This window comes from Canis lupus, chromosome 1 (assembly GCF_011100685.1).
Source record: "Canis lupus familiaris isolate Mischka breed German Shepherd chromosome 1, alternate assembly UU_Cfam_GSD_1.0, whole genome shotgun sequence".
Classification (NCBI taxonomy): Eukaryota; Metazoa; Chordata; class Mammalia; order Carnivora; family Canidae; genus Canis; species Canis lupus.
Window position 1 is genome coordinate 36,417,365 of NC_049222.1, and position 21,245 is coordinate 36,438,609.

The 21,245-nt window shown below is 35.9% G+C and overlaps 1 protein-coding gene across 1 annotated transcript in view; it reads left to right on the forward strand.

Moving 5' to 3' along the window:
• Positions 1-21,245, forward strand: part of UTRN (utrophin) — a 488,613-nt gene that overhangs the window by 447,798 nt on the left and 19,570 nt on the right. Inside the window, 4 exon segments of the mRNA NM_001012395.1 lie at positions 11,487-11,623; positions 16,781-16,819; positions 17,045-17,110; positions 18,171-18,236. Of these exon segments, the coding sequence (NP_001012395.1) occupies positions 11,487-11,623; positions 16,781-16,819; positions 17,045-17,110; positions 18,171-18,236 (308 nt within the window).

Below are 21,245 nucleotides of genomic sequence, written 5' to 3' on the forward strand. Positions count from 1 at the left end.
ATGTATTTTTTAAATTGACCGAATTTATGGATTAAAATAACAGTCAAAAATGTATATTGTTACCTGTGACCTCTACATTTGAACTCGGGGATTCTTTATTATTTATTTAAAATAGTGACATTTTATATTAAAGATGTACAGATTTTAAGTTTCTTTTTTTACATAAAGATTTTATTTATTTATTTGAGAGAGAGAGAGAGAGAAAGAATGAGCAGCCAGGCAGTCGCAGAGGGAGGGGGAGAAGCAGACTCCTTGCTGATCAGTGAGCCCCAGCTTGGAGCTTGAACCCAGGACTCTGAGATCATGACCTGAGCTAAAGGTAGCTGCTTAATCACCTCCCAGGTGCCCCTAAATTTCTTTTTTATTGGAATTAGAGTTTGTAATCATTTAATTTCATAATTAAAATTATCCTAATTTTATCTTTTTAAAAATTGCCTATATTCTCTGTTGCAAATAACCAAAACTTAATTGATGTTAGACACATTTTTTTTTTATGTTAAGGCACATAAGATAGTCCTTTAAACTAGAGCAAGAGGATGATGAGTTTCATGTATGATTTTAAGAGTTTATGCAATTGCTACCAGTGAGAGAGAGCTGGATAGGGTTAAATATTAAGGAGAATGGAAAATGTTTCAAATTGCTACTGGGGGCAAGCATGAGTCAATAAGACATGAGTAAATTGATTGCTATATTGCCACAGGGGTGGATCTGAAGTTAACTGGCAGGGATTTGCACTTGCTCAGTCACTTTGGAATTAAAAGACGGTGGATATAGTTGAAGGCCAAGGGAATGAATGATACAAAGGCATTAATGATACTGGGATACCAGGATTGCTTTGAACTGTCCCCATACTGTATAAACCAAAAGAAGTTGAAGAGGTTTGTTCATTTTAAAGAAGTAGGAGTAAGGATCAGGCTTTTTTCCAAGTTAGAAATTTGGAACTGAATAATGTTTTGAGTTGAGATGAGGTCTGAGGTTTGAACTTACCCCTGTGTGTGTGGCTAATGTGGAACATGAAGAATTCTGAGCTGAGATGGCATTTAGAAGATCATAGTATATCTCTAGAAATGACAGGTGATAGCTTGTCTGGCCACGTACAGTCTAAGAGGAGAGTGGATGGGCACATTGGTTTTCATTGATGAGAAGACTAGGGCTCAGGGCAAAATGCTGTAAGCCTCATTTATTCTTGGCCTTGGTGGGGGAAGAGATTATACAGCCCATCATGGAGAGGAAGGTAGGGGAGATATGGTATCACAGGAGCATCCAGATTCGTCAAAGGAGAAGGTTTTGAAGCCACAGTTATGAACAAGATGTAGTAGAGTGTGTTTATACATCAAAGGGCACAGAGTCCATGATAGTGGGGAAAGAAAGGTAACTAAGCAGAGACTGTGTGCATCTGGTGAGGGACAGTGGTCCAGGAGAGAAGAGAAGAAATGGGGAAAGGTAATAGGATACTCGCTTGTTGGCAAATACAGGTACAAGGAACGGAAGGGTGAGCCGGAATAGGAAGATGGTTTGAGAGGTGTTAGCTTAGGGAGAAGAGATGGGATGTTTGCAAAATTTTATTGCTGAAAAAGTCAGCAATGTTAGCTATTCCCAGCATTCAAATTAATGGAGTGGAATCATTACAAAATTCTCTGCTTATATGCAAGGTTTGGGCAGGACTAGTTTACAGCTGACAGTTTCATTGAGATTTTGTTAAGAACAGTGGAGGACAGGAAAAAATGTATCTCTATGGGAAGCAGCTTGTTACATTAATAACACTTAAAACACATTTGTATTGTATTTTTTAAGCAAGTACGTGTTACTTTCCAAGCAACAGATTCAAGCATATTCTTGCCAATATTGATTAAATATATGGGGAAATAAACCAAAGTTTCATATTTTCAGCATTTCTAGAAACTGTAGAAAAATCTATTTTCTTACAAGAAAAAACAAAAAGTTTCCTTTTAAAGTTAAAAGTGAAATCACGTCTTTTCTTTCCAAACTATATGTTGTTAGCAAGAATCAAGCATGAACAAAGGGAAAAACTAGAATTAGTTGTTCAGTCCAGTTCCCAGCATCAGTGTATTTGTAAGAGTATAAAAATCAAAAATAAGAAAATGCTGGTTCATTCTTTGGAAAGCTCTACATTGTGTTAGTGTAGTTTGTTTTTGGCAGTCTTGCTTCTTCAGATGAGACTTGGGATGTTTGCCAGCAGACTAAAGATGCAGCATCATTGCAACTTCTCTGACCTCAGCATGCTGAAGTAGCTTTTCAGTTCTTGCTCACCTTACCCTGTGTTCCCAGTAAGTTGAATAATTTAGAGAGTGTCATTGGCTCTTAAGTTGAGGTTTGGACGATATCCATTTTCCTTTGGCTGCCTTATTACCCTACTTATTTTTGACCCCATGGTGATTCTGTTAATGCTAATTTTTTAGTTTCATGTTTTTCCATTAGAACTTGAAAGACTCCAAGCTTGTCTGACTTATTTCATCCATTCATGGAGTTCAGTGTATCTGAATTTCAACTTTTGACATCAGTGAAACTTAGCTCAATCCTGAGAAGTTTTTTTTGCAATTAAAAAATATATTGGAACATCTTTAAGATAAGTCCTGTGATAATGATATACTCCTTAGAAGTATGCATATACCACTTGGGATTATTGACTTCTGTGTTTAAGAAATAAATCTTTCTAATGATGATGCTGTTTAATAGTGATTTTTGCACTTGTGCATAATCCAAATGGTAGTGTTTAATTATTCTACTCATGTGCCCAATGACTGTGTTGTTTCTTATATAACTTTGGTTTTCCTCCTTGTTTTTCTCGGTCAAAAAGTTACTCATTTTTGTAGTTAACAGTTAAAGCTCTAATGTTAGGAGTATTTGTTAAAGAATTAGAGAATATTGCCACCCAAGTTATGAGCTGACTAGAGGAATTTGGGGAAGATTTTAGATAAACATGATTTTGCTTATTTATTTGCAGTTGTTTTGGTGTTTTGCTAAAATTGCTAGGTAATTAGAAGTTGGATGTTTTGGCCTCGGGCTTATTTGACATCATTGTGAATAGTCCCTTTTACGTTTTGCTTTGTGGCTCTTTTGTGTTATTAGGAGGAATTTTGTGAGCTGAAGTAGTAAAGCAATGTATTCAAGGATCTAGTTGACTATAATACTATGAGAGTTCACATTCCTAACTTCTAGACTTTTTTGTACTTTAGCCTTGTAGCTCCTTGTAATTCACATTAATGAGAAGGACAAGACTCTCAGTCACATATCCATGTTTTTGAAGTTCAATAATACATAGATGTCAGCATTTACAATAAGAATATACAGTTTAAAACATGAACAGGGATATATATAATAATACATATGGATTTATATGTAGATATACAAACACAAGTGAAAGATAACTCTAAATTTGGTCTATATGATGTCTATATTTGTCCTCAATCAAGGAATAAAATGAAGGAAAATTTAAAATACTCCCAACTTTGGCTTAGAAAATAGACCTTGAGTGAAAAATCATCTGATACCAGCTTGCACAAAAATTTTTAAGACTTTGGTAAGGAGTTACATGCATAGAGTTACCCCAGGGTAGCTTTTGTAATTCAGCAACATGTTTTTATATTTTATGCATTCATTTGTGTTAGTCGGTGTGATGCAAGTTGAGAGCTAATTACTTTTTATTATCCAAATAAGTTTTCATCATTATCTCTGTGCTACTTAATAGCAGCATAGTGGGGGGAAGTATAATTTTGAGTATTCACATGCCCACTTGTCTATGTAGGTTTAGTTTTAAAATGTTTTTCACAATGACTCAGCTTCAATGAGCTTTCCAAAAATGACAATTTGAAAGACAGTCCTCATTTGGATAAGTGAGTTCTTATGTGCTTATTAAAAATCAAGCCAGAAGGATTTAGGGGAAATGGCAGTAGAAGTGGCTTTAGAATTTTTCAAAAACTTTTGTCCTTGTCATTTTCTTCCCATTTCTAAATCAGTTACATAAAAAGAGAGCAACTAGATAATAAAACTAAACCCCTGGGCAACATTTACAATAAAACTAGGTACTAAGATATCTGCAAAATAAATCTGGTGCTGACAAGCCACCATCAGCCACAAAACCTGCATGAAGATACTATTATCTCTAAAAGGAAGGGAAAGGATGCAAGGTGCGTGAGAACTGGAGAACCCTAAAACAGACAACAGGTATTTAGTGGAAAGCTCAAAGAGCTGGTTTGGGAGCAGAGCTGTGAACCTAGAAGTCACCCAGAGAGGAAGATCTGAAGGTGCTGGGGGTGCTCTGAGCTTCTGGAGCCCTTAGACCCAACCCACTAGGGCTTCCTTCCGGTAAAGAGCCTCAGACTAGATAAACTGGTAGGAATGACACTAACATAGCAGGTCAACAGAGATGAAAGAAATGATCTAGTCCAAAGTAGGGCAAGGGAATAGGACCAGGAAATCCCCAAACTCAACTGCCCTATTTTTGAATACCCCACGAAAGCAAAAGAAGAAGGAACCCTATGAAGTTAGAGAAGGTTTCCTGAACTGTACAAAGCTTTCTTGAATTAGGAATATTAATTTCACAACAATGACAAAATTCAGCAGCAGAAAGTATCAAGATCAACTCTCATGTAAAGCAATTATTAAAAAAAGATAGAAGAACCAAAAAATATAAGTGTAGTAAAGCCTACCAGAAATATGTGCTCCTTGAACAGGTCAAAGGTATAACCCACCATTGCAAAATAAGCTTAAGAAAATGATCCCACACATAAATCAGAACTGGAAAATCTTGGAAACGAGGTGATAGAACTCAGGGAAGAATTAGAAACAAAAGAAAAATCATTTCAAAAATTAAGACTAATTGTAGTCTTAATAAACAGGAGAGGTAAATATTTCGAGAGAAATAGAAGGTAGATAAGAGACAAACTCTGAAAGTTAACAAGAAATGAAGAGAGCAATATGAAATATCCAAGAGAAAATGACAGATGTTGAAGATAGGAAAAAAATTGAAGATATGCTGGGAAAATTGGACATCCACATGCAGAAGAATGAAACTAGACCACTCTCTTTCACCATACACAAAGATAAACTCAAAATGGATGAAAAATCTAAATGTGAGACAAGATTCCATCAAAATCCTAGAGGAGAACACAGGCAACACCCTTTTTAAACTTGGCCACAGTAACTTCTTGCAAGATACATCCACGAAGGCAAAAGAAACAAAAGCAAAAATGAACTATTGGGACTTCATCAAGATAAGAAGCTTTTGCACAGCAAAGGATACAGTCAACAAAACTAAAAGACAACCTACAGAATGGGAGAAGATATTTGCAAATGACAGATCAGATAAAGGGCTAGTTTCCAAGATCTATAAAGAACTTATTAAACTCAACACCAAAGAAACAAACAATCCAATCATGAAATGGGCAAAAGACATGAAGAGAAATCTCACAGAGGAAGACATAGACATGGCCAACATGCACATGAGAAAATGCTCCACATCACTTGCCATCAGGGAACTCAAATCAAAACCACAATGAGATACCACCTCACACCAGTGAGAATGGGGCAAATTAACAAGGCAGGAAACCACAAATGTTGGAGAGGATGCAGAGAAAAGGGAACCCTCTTACACTGTTGGTGGGAATGTGAACTGGTGCAGCCACTCTGGAAAACTGTGTGGAGGTTCCTCAAAGAGTTAAAAATAGATCTGCCCTACGACCCAGCAATTGCACTGCTGGGGATTTACCCCAAAGATTCAGATGCAATGAAACACCGGGACACCTGCACCCCGATGTTTATAGCAGCAATGTGCACAATAGCCAAACTGTGGAAGGAGCCTTGGTGTCCATTGAAAGATGAATGGATAAAGAAGATGTGGTTTATGTATACAATGGAATATTCCTCAGCCATTAGAAACGACAAATACCCACCATTTGCTTCGACGTGGATGGAACTGGAGGGTATTATGCTGAGTGAAGTAAGTCAGTCAGAGAAAGACAAACATTATATGGTCTCATTCATTTGGGGAATATAAATAATAGTGAAAGGGAATATAAGGGAAGGGAGAAGAAATGTGTGGGAAATATCAGAAAGGGAGACAGAACATAAAGACTCCTAACTCTGGGAAACGAACTAGGGATGGTGGAAGGGGAGGAGGGCGGGGGTGGGGGTGAATGGGTGATGTGCACTGAGGGGGGCACTTGACGGGATGAGCACTGGGTGTTATTCTGTATGTTGGTAAATTGAACACCAATAAAAAATAAATTTATTAAAAAAATAAAATAAAAATGAAAATTCAAGAAAAACTTTCTTCCCCACCAGAAAGGAAAAGGTGAAAAACTATGTACCAAGAGTATATCACATGCCTGAGAACATTGACTCAGAATGACTGATACTATAATATGTTCTGATAAAATTGCTGGACTTTAAAGTCAAAGAAAAAAAATCTTCCAGTCATAAACAAAAGGAACAACATGACTTAAAAAGGAAAGAAGATCAAATAATAGCAAAGCTTCATGTGAAAAGGAAAATGAAAGGACTTTTTTTTTTTTAGAAACTCAGGGAAAAAGCATGTGAGCCAAGGATTTTATATTGAGAAAAACCAGCCTTCTACTGTCTAGTAGGACACAGGAAAATTATCATCAACATACAAGAACTCAGGTAATATTGGTCCTATGAGCACTTCTTGAAGATTTATTAGAGACCAGGCTTCAGACAACCAAAATAACCAAGGAAATAACATCCTAAGAATAGGTAGAGACCATTAAATATATTGTTACCTGTAGAGCTTAAACAAAGCGGGGCTAACTGGAAGGGGCTTCTACTGGCCAAAGGTAAGACAATTTGATCTCCAATAATGATAATTGCAAGACCCAAACCCATTAAATATGTTAAAAAGCTATGAGCTCATAATAACATGTGAAAATAATTTTAAAAATTGGTTATGTTTGGGGGATAATAGGAAACCAATGTGTTACTGCAGAAATTGGTCAATAAAAGGGAAAATCAAACATGTAATCCTGCCTTTCCTGAATAAACTATATTCCTGAGTGTGCCAAATAGCAGACAAGGGGACATGTCTTTATATAGTTATTTCAATTAATAAATGAAAATGAATGATAGAATTAGGATGTCATCATTTTGACATCATTTGACATCATTTTGAAGCCCCCATTGGATTTTCATTTCACATGAAATCTGCTAGGATCACAAAAGAGTGATAACCAGACACTACTGATAGTCTTGCCAGATCACACCTGAAGTTGATGCATTCTCTGGATCCAGCTGCCAGTTTGCAGGATATCCAAAGGACTGAGGAGCATGCTGAACTGCATCAAACATATGCCATCCGCAAAGCCTAGCTAGGTCAATTTGCCTGTGTTTTCCAACAGATGAACTATAAGGAAATGGCAAGTATGGAGGAGAATCTACAAAGTGAGTTAAAATATATCAGATTTTTTTAAATGAACTACAACACATAGGGATAGACTTTGGGGTGAAAAATTTATTTTTTTAAATACAAGATAGTTGTTGCTTATAAAAAATGAGGAAAATGGTTATTATGGAGACAACAGAAGGGTGAACAAGGCAAGGTTATTGCTAGGTGGTCAAAGAGCAAGAGATTTTAATTTTTCTTTTTTCTCTCTCGTGTATTTTTCCCCCTAATTCTGCTTACACTAACATGTCTTGGACATGCAATTTAAAAGTTATAAAATGAAAAAAATAAGTCATAAAATGACATTTCAATATAAACTTGGTAAAACTCAGCTTAATGGGTAGCTTAATGTAGTAATTAATAGTATTTTAGTAGATGGCTATGGGCTCTTTCTCTTACAAAACCTAGAACTGTTGTGTTTTTCTAGGAGAAGGGATATAGTGCTGGTATAGTGAAAAAGACCCAGGCGTGCAAGAGCAGCTTTTTCATTACTGACTTGTAGGTCTGAATCCCTGCAAGCTTTCAGAGGGATCAAAAAAAGTGATGCTAATCTCACCACTCTTGATGGTAAAATGAGAATTAAGGAAAGCTGTTTATAATGTGCAGAGTTCTATGCCTTTATGTTACCCTTGTCTCATATGATGAGATGTGCAAAATCTTTTGTCCTCCTTCTTTCTTTTCTTATAGCAATAAATAAAAACCTGGTCTTTCAAGAAATACTTGATTAACTTAAAATGTGGGATAATTTGTGTAGTAATGAGTGATTCATTCCATTTCATCCTCAGATCATAATATCAATAGTTATTTGCTTAAAAAAGAAAACGAACAAAGCATTATACCTAGCATGAAGATTGAGTTGAATTTGATTATATTCATTACGGTAGGTGGGTGGTCTTCCTTTTTGCTTTTTACCAAACTATTGCTCTAGTGCTTTGAAATAGATAGATATTAGCTACTGTCATTAGATAGCAAATTAGACCAAATATGTAAAAATATCTTTTAACTTTTTTTTGGTGAGAAATAGGTTTAAATCATTTTCTTAGCTCTCCTTCAACTAAAGAATTACATTTTGCTAACCTGAATAGAACACCTAGTTCTTGTGGGATGAATTACTTTCATTTTTTCTTTTAATATTGCAGAAAGTTTATGGCATTAGTGAACTCAGTGCCTTTAGATTATAACTATTGGTGAAAGCTTTTTTTTCTCTTCAATATGAAAATTGATGAGGAAACAAAAATATGCTTTTTCTGTATGAGAATGCACTCTTTTTTTCAAATATTAAATTTGAACATTATCACAAATTCAAATTTTTTTTAATTTATTTTTTATTGGTGTTCAATTTACTAACATACAGAATAACCCCCAGTGCCCGTCACCCATTCACTCCCACCCCCCGCCCTCCTCCCCTTCTACCACCCCTAGTTCGTTTCCCAGAGTTAGCAGTCTTTACGTTCTGTCTCCCTTTCTGATATTTCCCACACATTTCTTCTCCCTTCCCTTATATTCCCTTTCACTATTATTTATATTCCCCAAATGAATGAGAACATATAATGTTTGTCCTTCTCCGACTGACTTACTTCCCTCAGCATAATAACTTCAGCCCCTGCTATAACTTTTGGGGAGGCCAGTAGGTGCTTTTTATTTGTTTCTTTGTATTTTTGTTTTGTGGGAGATGAGTTTTTTGTTGTTGGTGGTAGCTGGTTGGTTGGTTGGTCGGTTGGTCAGTTGGTTTTGCTTTGTTCTTCCATGTCTTGAATGTATTTAGTTAAAGAATGTTAGATGTGGAATTGGACGTGTACTTTTGGATGATGTGTCATTTTTTTCCCAAGCAAAAGTTCATGTTGAAACCTAAATATAGATAAGCTAGAAGAACATTATGCTAAGTGAAAGAAGCCAGTCACAAAAGACCACATATTGTATGATTCCATTTATAAGAAATGTCCAGAATAGGCAAATCCATAGAAACAGAAAGTAGATTAGTGGTTGCCAGGAGCTAAGGAGAGGAGATAGGGTTAAGGTGGGAGTGGGAGTGACTGCGAATGGGTACAGGGTTTCTTTTTTGAGGTGATGGTTGCCTAACCCCATGAATATATAAAAAGCACTGTATTGTAGACTGCCCTGGAGGAGGCAGGCAGGGCAAGTAGCGTGGTACCTTGCTCACATGGCCTTTTCTCCCACTACCCCACTCAAGGACTGCCTGAATTGAAAGCCTGGGTACGATTTGAAAACCACAGGGCTAAGTGGTAAAAACTTTTTTATTCACAGCTGGATGTGGAGCCGGAGGCCAGTACTTCCTTATCTCCCTGTATATTAACAATGTGTTAAGAGCAGACATAAAAATAAATGGAGTCATAAATGCTTATCTTTGCATAGGAGCCTTCTCTTTCTATTTCTATCATGGAAAGCTTCTTCCCTTTTTTTCTTTTTATCAAAACATTCAGGGAGAACTTACCTATAAATGTAATGATCTGCCGCTGTGAAACCCATTGCCAGAGGTCCAAATGTCCTTTTACAGTAGGTGATATGTCCTTTTGGCTTTATTCTCAGTCCCAGACATTCCTTCTCTAAAAATTTCCTTGTTTACTCCCAAATGTTATTCTGCTTATTTTTCCTGTTCTATCTGGTTAGATCTTAGGACCTCCAAGCCATTGTCTCTCTTAGCAACACTTTCCCCTACGGAGCGCCTTGGATTCTTTTTCTTTTTGCTAAAAGCTTATTTTCTATACTTCTTCTTTGTCTTTGGAAGGATCTGTACCTAAATAACTATGGACATTATATAGTTTATTTTGAGTTATTCAGAAAAAGATTTGACATGGGTCTGATGGTAAGGCCCAATGATAATGTGAGTGGTCCTTGCTGTGCTTTTTATTTTTTTATTTTTTTTTAGTAAAATGGAAATTGATGAACTTTAATTATAAATAGCTTGGGCTTATTCCTCTCTTCTCTGCAAGCCTAGAGAATCAGAAGTTCTCTTAATTGTGTGCTAGAAGCAGACACATGTAGGTAGAATGAGAGCAGATGGAAGGCAACAAAACCACATAAGGGCTGACTCAGAATTTAGTTGTTTTAAAAAATAATTATATTTTTTAAGCTTCTGTTTGCAAACCAAGTTTGTATGAGTCCTGGGCATGCTTGTCATGAAGGAAAAGACTGACTGGGGAGTGTATTTAGCACTTGTTTTGTTATTATCGAAGCGTTCTCTTCGTTTGGTTTTGTAAAGTGATAGGAGTGAGGTCTATCCAGGTTTTTAGACTGAATAGCCAACTGGGAATCAGACAAACAAGGTTTTAATTTAGTTCTCTGCAGGTATAATAAATATTTTATATTCCTCTTTAGAAAGACTAAAGTTGGTGTCTGTATAACATATTGCAAATAAAAATTAGAATTGGTGATAGTAAGAAACTGAAGCTTTGGGAACAGTTCATGGGATGGGAATAAGGGATGAAATAGGGATAGGTTTTGGCCCACCTAACCCTAAATCATCATGAAATGGTTAAGGAAACAGTAACATGACAAATTAAGTCTGTTTCAAAAAATTATATATTTGTATAGTTGGGAAAGACAAACTCGACAATATTCCTTACAATATTGTCACCCTGTTCATCTCTTTTATTTATTACTTTCTCATTTTCCAGACATTAACATATGCTGGCTCGTGTGAAGTCAGTAGGAGCTATATACTCACCCTTACTTACTCACCTTAGTTAAAACCATATTATATGAATCTTTCATCATGCCTAAACACTTAATAGCAATTGCAACTCTTTTATTAATAGGAAGCAACCAGTAAAATTACCAAAACTAATTTTACTTTTTGGCCTAGTTTTTTAAATATTGGGGAAATGAGCTAGTTACGGTTTATTTTCAACAGAAAATTTTAAAAATTATGAACTGATTGCTGGATATATTTAATAATAATGAGTCCTGGTTGTGATTTCGTGACATGACTTGTTATCCCAAAAATACATAAAGCTACTGAAACTGTTGATTTATATCTGCTCAAATTTTATTGTAGCTAGATCTCTCCTTCCATTTTAATGAGAGAAGTATAATTTTTTCAACTTCCTAGACAACATCTGGGGAAGATGTACGAGACTTCACAAAGGTGCTGAAGAATAAGTTCAGATCAAAGAAATACTTTGCCAAACATCCTCGGCTTGGCTACCTGCCTGTCCAGACAGTACTTGAAGGTGACAACTTAGAGACGTAAGTTTAATTTTAATATTAAAACTTCTTTGTACTCTCTTCTCTGACATCATCTGTTATTATGTCAGAGACACAAGAGAAATGATCTGATACCAGAAAGAGTTTGTGTTTTGGTAAAATGTTTCATTTTTAAGGAGGTAAATTGAACTTAGAATCAGTCCTCATAACATGAATTTTTACTGCTTGCTTTTGACAAAATACCACAGGTAAAATTTTAGGTTTAATTTTGCATGTATTGCTCTATCTTAAAAGTATGTATTACTGTGTGTTCAACCTTGGCCTTGGTCACCTCTTTTCCTCTTAAAAATACTTAAAGTAAATTGTGTTATATGCTGTTTCATGATTTTATTTATTTTCCATTTTTCCTCCTGTAAGGATATTTTGCTATTTCATGTAGTATGTTTTACTTATTTTACGTTTTTAATGTAAATTTATTAATAATTTTGAATTTCTTATTTCAGATACCTCTGTGCTAAAATCTCATCAAAATCTTATATTTCTAACTTTTGTCTTGAACATGAAGTCAGCAAAATGAGATAGCTTTATATGAGACATAAAACAGACAAAATTTCTTCTAAGTATATAACTTGAGTTTATAAGCATAAATGAAACACAATCTCAAGGTAACAAAATTATGATAGCATTATAAGGAAAAGAAAAAATAACAATTCATAACCTGAAATGAAAAGAGAAAGAATTTTTAAAGCAAGCCAGAAGAAATGCAAGAAGTAACGTTAAATTATTAAACAATTACATATCAGGATCAAAGCAGATCTGATTTTAAGTCTTTGAATCACTTTTTTAAATCTCAGCCTAAATACACCTGCTGAGGCAATTTTCTTATGCTTGAATCTTGGGAAAAATTAACTTTTATTGCTAATCATTAGCAAAGTGCCTAGTCATAAAAATAGTGATGTTCTAGTTACAGAAAGATACCCTCCCAAATGACTACAGAAAAGTTGAGGTGTGAAGTGTGAAACTTTCTACATTCTCCAATAGAGAAAATTGTAGTGAGATACATAAAATGTGTGTTGAATGCAATCTTTGTGAAATCCGTCTTTCTTTAATCTTCAAAATTCAGTTCCTTTTATTGTGTGTACAAGAGATGCAGACAGCAGTCATGGTCTAGTATTATGACAGTCCACGACTCAACGATGTCAAAATAGAGGGATAGACTATTTGGGCTGGATTTTCTTTCCATATAGATTTGCAGACCATTGACTTTGCTGCATTTGTGTACAATTGTATGTGTTTTTTGTTGATTTGTGGAGCTTCTAAGAAGAAGAAAGACCACAGCCAAAACACAGTAGATATTTGATCCCTCTATAGAGAATAAGTCCACAACAGTATATGTTGATAGATCTCAAAATACCACACACACTTAAAGCATACAAAAAAAATTCCTTTTGATAACTTTGCTTGATATCAAACTGTGTACACTTAAAATATTATGCCTCCTGGTTATTTTTGCACAGTACACTTCTGAACAAATTTTATTGGAGAAATTTCAGTTTAAGGAGAGCTATTCATTTACTTTAAATCCATAAGAAAAAGTCGATTTTTGGTTCTCTCTTTGTTTTGTGGGTATATTTTTTTCCTTTTCTTCAAATGGTTATATGGTGCTACACTCTTGTTCATTTTACTATCTAACATATAGTTTAACTGCTGAACACCTCATGATAAAGGCACAATTTTACTTCCCTTGATATCAGATCTAATTAACCTTCAGAATAGCTAGCTGCCTGAAGCACAGAATTATCACATAGTGCTTTTATTTACAAGATATTTTTGATAGGCTTGTACTAGTGATGTGCCTTTCATTCTTAGGATAAACCATTGGCATTTTGTGTTCCAAAAGTCTACATCTTTCATATGAATCGTGCAGGCAGATCGATCTTTTATACTCCTTTTAAGCATTTTGGGTAATTTGCCTTTTAATGTCAAAATAATCATTGACATCAATCATCCTATTCTGAGTGACACAGTAAAAGTGAAAAAGAACAGAAAAGCATAACAAATAATTTTGTGCTATGATTTTTGGCTGTAATTCTGAATATGCTTCATTTCATCTTCATATTCATCATGAACTTACCAGCATTTCCAGGGAGAGGAAAACAAGAGAAAGAATGGAAGTAGTATAAGGTTAAATCAGATGCCACAAGTTGCTTTTTGAAAAAGATTTATGAGATAGAGTGGGTAGGCTTTCTTCTTTTTTTAATTCTAGAATGCATTCTTAAAGTCAGTATAGTTCATTTTTCTGCTGAGCCCTTTCCAGTATAGGGCCACTTAATCTTCTGGTGTAACAATTTATGTGAGTGGGTAGTAAAGTTTGATTTCATTTATTCTCCTATTTGTGGGAGAACATTGGAGAAAAACCAGTCAAGTGGTAAATGTGTTGAAGTTATTTATGAAGCTGATTAGAATTTCCTTTTGCATCTTTCTCTTTCATCCCTGCAAAATGTAGTATCTTATCCCCTCTCCAGTAATTATACGTGCATACATAAAGGGAATTTATGAGAAAAATGAGTCATAACTAAAAGGAGCTAAACAAACCCATGGTTAGGTTTATTCAATTAATTTAGTAACTGTGTGCAAGAGTTTTCAAAAAATAAATAAAAATAAATGAGTAGAATTCGATTAAAGACTTAACCATTGAAAATAAACCTAAGCAAAAGTAATTTGAGAATTGGGAGAGATTATTATTGGCTGCAAGGTAGGTTGGTTTCCCTAAAGAGTAAAAAAGTAAAAATGGACACTTCTGCCTCGTATTGGTTGAAGTGGAATGGATAAGTTTCATGGTCCAAGTGTTGTTAAGTGTAACTGTGATTGTAGGAACATTGGACTGGGAGGCAATGACAGCTAAGCTGAGACCTAGAAGATTAATAGGGCCAGACGTTCAGGGTTTTTCGTGTGGGAGAAGGAGAGGGAGAGTTTCTAGGCAAGGGATGTATTTTCAAAAGCCCGGAGACCCAAGATCGTTTTTGGAAACTGGAGGGAAGCTGGGAAACATGGCAAGAAATGAGAGGGAAAGGGAAGCAGGACCCATAGAATGAAGGGCCTTGTAAGTCATGCCAAGGATGTTTGGATTTTATCCTGAAAATAGTAGGGAGCCTTTGAATGTTTTATATGTTAGAGCACACTGGGAACCCCACCTACTATGGTGCAAATGGGTTGAAGAAGGCAAAAGGCTTGGAAGCCTAAAGCATTGAAAGAATCATGAAGTTCTTCAAGGAAAGAGTGGATTATATTTCAAAAGTATATTTAGTAGAGTCTAATTCATTGCATATTAGTGTACGATTAAGTAAAACACCGCATTCAGTCCCTGCTTCTGGAAAGTAGGGATGGGCCACATTATGGACTGTGTCTTATTTTGAACCCTCTTTTAACTATAAACTCTATGCAGTGGGGATATTGCCTTGTTTTTGCCAGAATTAAATGAGAAAATTTATCACTTAGCCTTTGTCTTCTACAAATCAAAATACTTTGAAGTTAATGAAGCCTAAAGCTTGATTTTTTTAATCTTTATTTCTTTTCTTAGAAATGTTCTCAATATGTAAGAAACTTTCTTTTGAGAACTTCCGTTCAGCTTTATACCTCTGCCGTTCTTATCTTAGTTCAATGAATCACTTTTGTGCTAACTGAATAACTTCACAAGAACCAATCATGCAGTTTCACAAAGCCTTTCCGAGTTCAATTAAGATCAAAAATACATATTCTTTTTGGACTTAATGTTTGCTGCAGATGTCGTAGTTACACTTGAATTTTAGAAATGCTCTCTTGAGTAGCTACTGTTTTTTGGAAAGTGTATAAACCAGTCATTCACTTGACATTTAACATCCACATCTCAGAGTTAAGGAAAGGTAATGACTATTGAGTAATGCTGTGTTGTTTCATTGTCGTAACTAGCAGGTATGTGGATGATTAAATTTATTTACAGATATTCTGACAAACACAGTCTGGATAAATGCCTGTTTTTGAAAGTAGGGCTTTGTATTTTCTTTTTCAGCCCAGTAAAATTCCCTTCATCTCCTTTTAATCTTTGCTATTCAGACATTAACTTGTACTTCCCAGTAGAAGCTAATGAGATCGTTAACTTTTTCTTAAGTTTCTGTGTATAATAGAAATACAGGATCACGTGGATCTAGAATAATTTAAACATTCCTTCTTTGTTTCTGTCAACATGAACTTGTACAGGAGACTTTTATTTATTTAATTAAATAGAGAACTAATTTTCCTTAGACTTTTAAATTCCCACATTCATCAGTACTTCCCCCCACTCTCCTAAAAAAAAAAAAAATAGGGTTTTTCATTATGTTCAGTTGTTTTCAAGAGATATTTCATGGAGACTTGAGGATTTCTGGGCAGTGGTTGAGGTTGGAGGGTCCCCAGGGCTCGGAGTCCATACTGAAGGATCAATCTCCAGAGTCAGGCCCAACTCAGGCAGAACATGTTTCCTTATCATTTTCATTGACTGAACTTCTGGAAGAAAATATGTTTGAAAAAAGTATAGCATCATGTAGTCACTTTCAGCTTTATTGATAATTTGAAGTTTTTTTGGCTGGGTGTAGGAGAGAGAATCTAAGTAGCATCTTTTTGCAAAAAAATAATCTTTTTGCAGTGTCTCTGGGAGGAGGGGATACTTTGTGCACTCTCGGATTTGCATTTTTACATTTAAAACCGGACAAAGAATCAGAAAAGAAATCTCATTTTATTGCAATTCTGCCATTAGTGTTTAATGTAGTCTTTGGAATTTCTGACCAGGTTTCTTCAGGAAAAATAAAGATCTGATTGCATCATCCCTCACTATATTATGGAACATTATCTTTAAAATTATTTCATGTTTTCAAGCCATTTTAGCACATTTCGTTTCCTTTTTTCAATGAGACTATTTAGACATGTGTTTGCTATCCTGTAACAAATATCCTGTAATATCTGTGAAAAGCCCCTCCAGGCACTTGAGTACACAGCATCTTCTCTAGAATAAACAGGGACTTCTGCTACTTTTGATTCCCCGTGGTGCACCTCAGGGCAACCAAACGTGAGAGTGGAAGACAGTGGAGAATGTCCTCCCCACCCCACCCCCCGCCCGCTGCTTTTGTCTGAAACCGCTCTCAAGTGCTAGCTCTGTGACCTCTGTTTCCCTCTCCCCCTCTGCAGTCCTGTCACACTCATCAGCATGTGGCCGGAGCACTATGAGTGAGTATTCACAGCTCCATCTGCAGGAGTTGGTACTCTGATCCGTGTCATTAGCATGGGGGTGATTATGCAACTCTTGAGCTAAAAGAATAGTCTGCCTCCTGGGTAACAATCCTCATGGTTTGTTTGCATGGCAAATTCACTATTTAACTAAGCTAACATTCCTAATAGTAGCATCTATCAATATTTGGGCATAAAACTATTTCTTTGCTTTTTCCTTTATAGCCCATCACAGTCTCCTCAGCTGTTTCACGATGACACCCATTCCAGAATAGAACAGTATGCCACACGGTAAGAGGCTTTGAGAGGAGTCCTCTGCTGCGCTGCCACCCAAAATGTATCTATTTCTGTATGAATCCTATGTCATCGACATGCCTTGATTTGAGAGATGTTTTGCAAGAGTCTTGACTCTATTTTATTTGGAATCTGGGCTCTCATCTTTCCATGTTGTGATTTCCAATCTACCAAACACCTGCTGTACATTCTATGAAGAGTAAATCTCCATGGGATGTGATTATTGACCTCATTAGAATCCATATGCTAGACAAGCAGGATTTAGATAATGTAACTCATTTCAATGAATGAGAGTAGGAACAGAAAGTGTTCTCAGGAGATGGTGCACATGTGAATTAAAACATGTAATTAAATTTATGCTAATGCTTTCTTAATAGAGGCTTATTTTAGAGTCCTTAAACAGTATAGAGTATAGGCAGGTTTTGATGGCATGTACAAACTTTCAGAAGTGTATAGAAGTGTCAATGGTGCTAGCAACTAGCTATTCCTAAAAAGGTTAGTTCAAGTATTGTATAAATAATAATATATGAGCTGAGTCTTGGCCAGATAGAATTTCTGGAAAAAGGTAGGCTTAGACTAATGAAAAAGCATACTTAAAAGCAATGAACTGAGAAAGAACATGGTTTGTTTAAAGGAGTGAGGAGTCAAGGAACAGAAGCCAAAATCCAATAATGAAGGCCCACTTGCTAAGGAGTTGGATTCTGTCCTCAGGTAAAGGGGGAGTCATAGTGAGTGTTTAGACAGGAGAGGAGCATAATCAGATTTATGAGAATGGAGACCCACTGCAGGGTGCAGGAGATCAGTGAGGAGCCTAAGTTAATTAGAAGTCTATGTAACATGGTAAAAGATGAAAGCCTACAAGCTTTAAGGCAGGTGTGATAGAAACATAACTCAACATTAGATGTTCTTTTAAGTTCCCAATCTTTTTAGGAGACCTAAAAAGACCTTTTCATATTTTGTCACAATTAGGACCACTTGAGAACAACTAGAGACTGTAGCACAGTTGACCATGCCCTGTGGAACCACATGAGGGAACGTCTTTATTTTCATTTTTCAGGCTGGCCCAGATGGAAAGGACTAATGGGTCTTTCGTCACTGACAGCAGCTCTACCACAGGAAGTGTGTAAGTAAATCATGAAATAAGTGGTGCCTGGGGAGGTGAGTTCTTGTGTCACGGCTGTCGGGAATAATCTTCATTGATGGTGGCTCTGAATTTTGATCCCAATCAAAATTGATAAGTGTGGTTACAAAAATGTCTAGACAGATTTTATGCTTTCAAGCCATGAGAATATAAATGGGATATGTTTATTTTGTTTCATAGAAATTAATGAAAAAATCCTGTATTTGCCAACTAATTTGCCTCAGGAAGATTAGATTGTTCTATTTAGAATTACAGGTATAGATATTAATTCCATTTGTCGTATATTTCTTGTGGATTTAACAAATGTATTTCCACAGAATACATGCCCTTCTATAGAATCCTCTTCCTTCTGCTGGCTCACTTTTTCTCTATAATCCCTGCCATTTAACAACTTTGAACCACACAGGCTTGGACATATTCTCCCCATGCTTCATGGAAAAGTGTTATTTCTTCTGCCAGTATTTTATTATATTAGCAACCAGGAAAAGTCTCGTTGACTTTAGAAAAATACTTAAAAAGACTTTCTAGGCAAATTTTTTTTAAGGATTGTATGTATTTATTCATGAGAGACACAGAGAAGGAGACACAGGGACATAGGAAGAAGAAGAAGCAGGCTTTCCGCAGGAAGCTGGATGTGACTTGATCCCAGAACCATGGGATCATGCCCTGAGCCAAAGGCAGATGCTCAACCACTGAATCACCCAGGGTCCCAACGAGGCAAATATTTTATCTCTGATCATCCTACTACTATGTGTCATCTTGCTTTGGAACTCTTCCCTTTTGCTCCCCCTCCTTGGAATTAACATTTTTTATTTTGTGTGATGTCTAAAAGATTTCAGTAGTGTCAGGTTTACTTGACTTAGGTAAATTCACTGTTGTTTGGATCTGGTGGGAGCTGGAAGGCAACCCAGGAAATTACAGAACATAGTGCTCAGGTGTTTTATACTGAAAAAAAAGACATGGAGAGAGCCAAGGAACAGTACCTGAAGCAGTCTACTATAGACTCCCTATCAATATTTCAAAAACTGTTTTACTGTCCATTAAGCTTACAAATAAAAATGTCTGGAGGTTTTTCAATTTTAAATTTCAAACATTAGCATGTTAATACTTTACAAGAATAGAGTAGTGATTTATACATTATTATTCATGTGCTATGAATATGAAACAATTCCCAAATCAAGATAATAGCATATTTATAATGCTTGTTTCATAGTTAGCTACTAGTATGTATTTTATAAAAAGCAGTTAGATGACTTGAGTATTCCCTAAATCAATGTAATTTCCACAAGGTTGAATTCGATGAAATAAAAAATAATAATTAAAACCAAAATAATTAAAACCAAATTTAAATTATTTAAAATGAGTTTGTCACGCCCTGTGAATGGAGGAAAGGTAATGCTCAAATTTAGTACATCCTACTTCAAGGATTTTAAACTCTATTTTAAAATTTAACACTGATGTCTGAGAAAAAGTAATCAGATGACTAACAGCTGAATACATTTTAATACACTGTCATTAGCTATATTAACTCATTCATCTGTTCAAAAATATTTATTATATACCTACAGTGCAGTGGTGTGCTAGAGCCAGTTGTTACCTTTTTCCCAAAGTTCGTAAGCTGTTCATTAAACACAGCCATTTATAGAAATTAATTTGTATACACTTACAATTAAATAAATTAGATTCAAATGATAACAAAAAAACAAACCCCATCATGCCCTAGTTATCTACTTCATTTTACTATTATCTATGTTTTCTGGGGTAATTTATTGTATTTGTCAGTTGGTGTTCCACTGTGTATCTTTTCCAAACTCTACTTTGAGTAAAGTCATTAGCTTGAAATTGGCCTTGGTGAAAGTATTTAAGCCATAGAAATTGCAAAAGCTACAATTCAGGGCCTTTTTATTCATTTATTTTCTGGAAAGTTTTTTTTTTTTTAAATAATAAATTTATTTAAAAAATAAATAAATAAATCTTTTTTTAAGATTTTATTTATTTATTCATGAGAGACACAGAGAGAGAGAGGCAAAGACACAGGCAGAGGGAGAAGCAGGCTCCATGCCAGAAGCCCGATGTGGGACTCAATCCAGGGACCCCAGGATCACGCCCTGGGCTGGAGGCAGGCGCTAAACTGCTGAGCCACCGGGGCTGCCCTGGAAAGCTTGTTAAATCTATCAGCATGCCACTGCTACACACCCAGTACTGTAAAAGTCTACTGTAACTACTGTCAAGTAAGACTGTAAGTACTGTAACTACTTACTGATGTAAGTACTGTCTCCATGAATCGTGCTGGCTAGAGGAGAGTCCATTGATGTTTCTATAGAGGAAGAACATGGGAAGGGAATTTTTTTTAAAAAGATATATTTATTTATTTTGAGAGAGAGAAAGCACACAAACAGGGAAGGGCAGAGGGGGAGGAAGAGAGAATCAGACTCCCCACTAAGCAGAGAGCCCAATGCTCAAGCCCTGGACCCTGACATCAGGACCTGAGGCGAAACCAAGAGTCAAATACTCAACCGACTTGATAGACAGATTAATGACCCCCCCCAAATAACTTCACATCCTAATCCCTGTAAGCTATGAATGTGCCACTTTATTTTTTTTATTTTTATTTTTTTCATTTTATTTTTTTTTAAGATTTTTTTAAATTTATTTATTCATGGAAGAAAGAGAGAGAGAGGCAGAGACACAGACAGAGGGAGAAGCAGACTCCGTGCAGGGAGCCTGACGTGGGAATCGATCCCGGGATGCCAGGATCACGCCCTGGGCTGAAGGCAGTGCCAAACCGCTGAGCCACCCGGGCTGCCCAATGTGCCACTTTATGTGGCAAAAGGGACTTTGCACATGTGATTAAGTTAAGGATCTTGAGATGGGGAAATTATAATATTTCCTTAAGCATTTCCGTTTTAGCCAGTACTCTTGACAAAGTGAGTAAGTATTGCACATCCTACCATAAATACCTTTTCTCCCAGTGCATGGAACCTTACAATG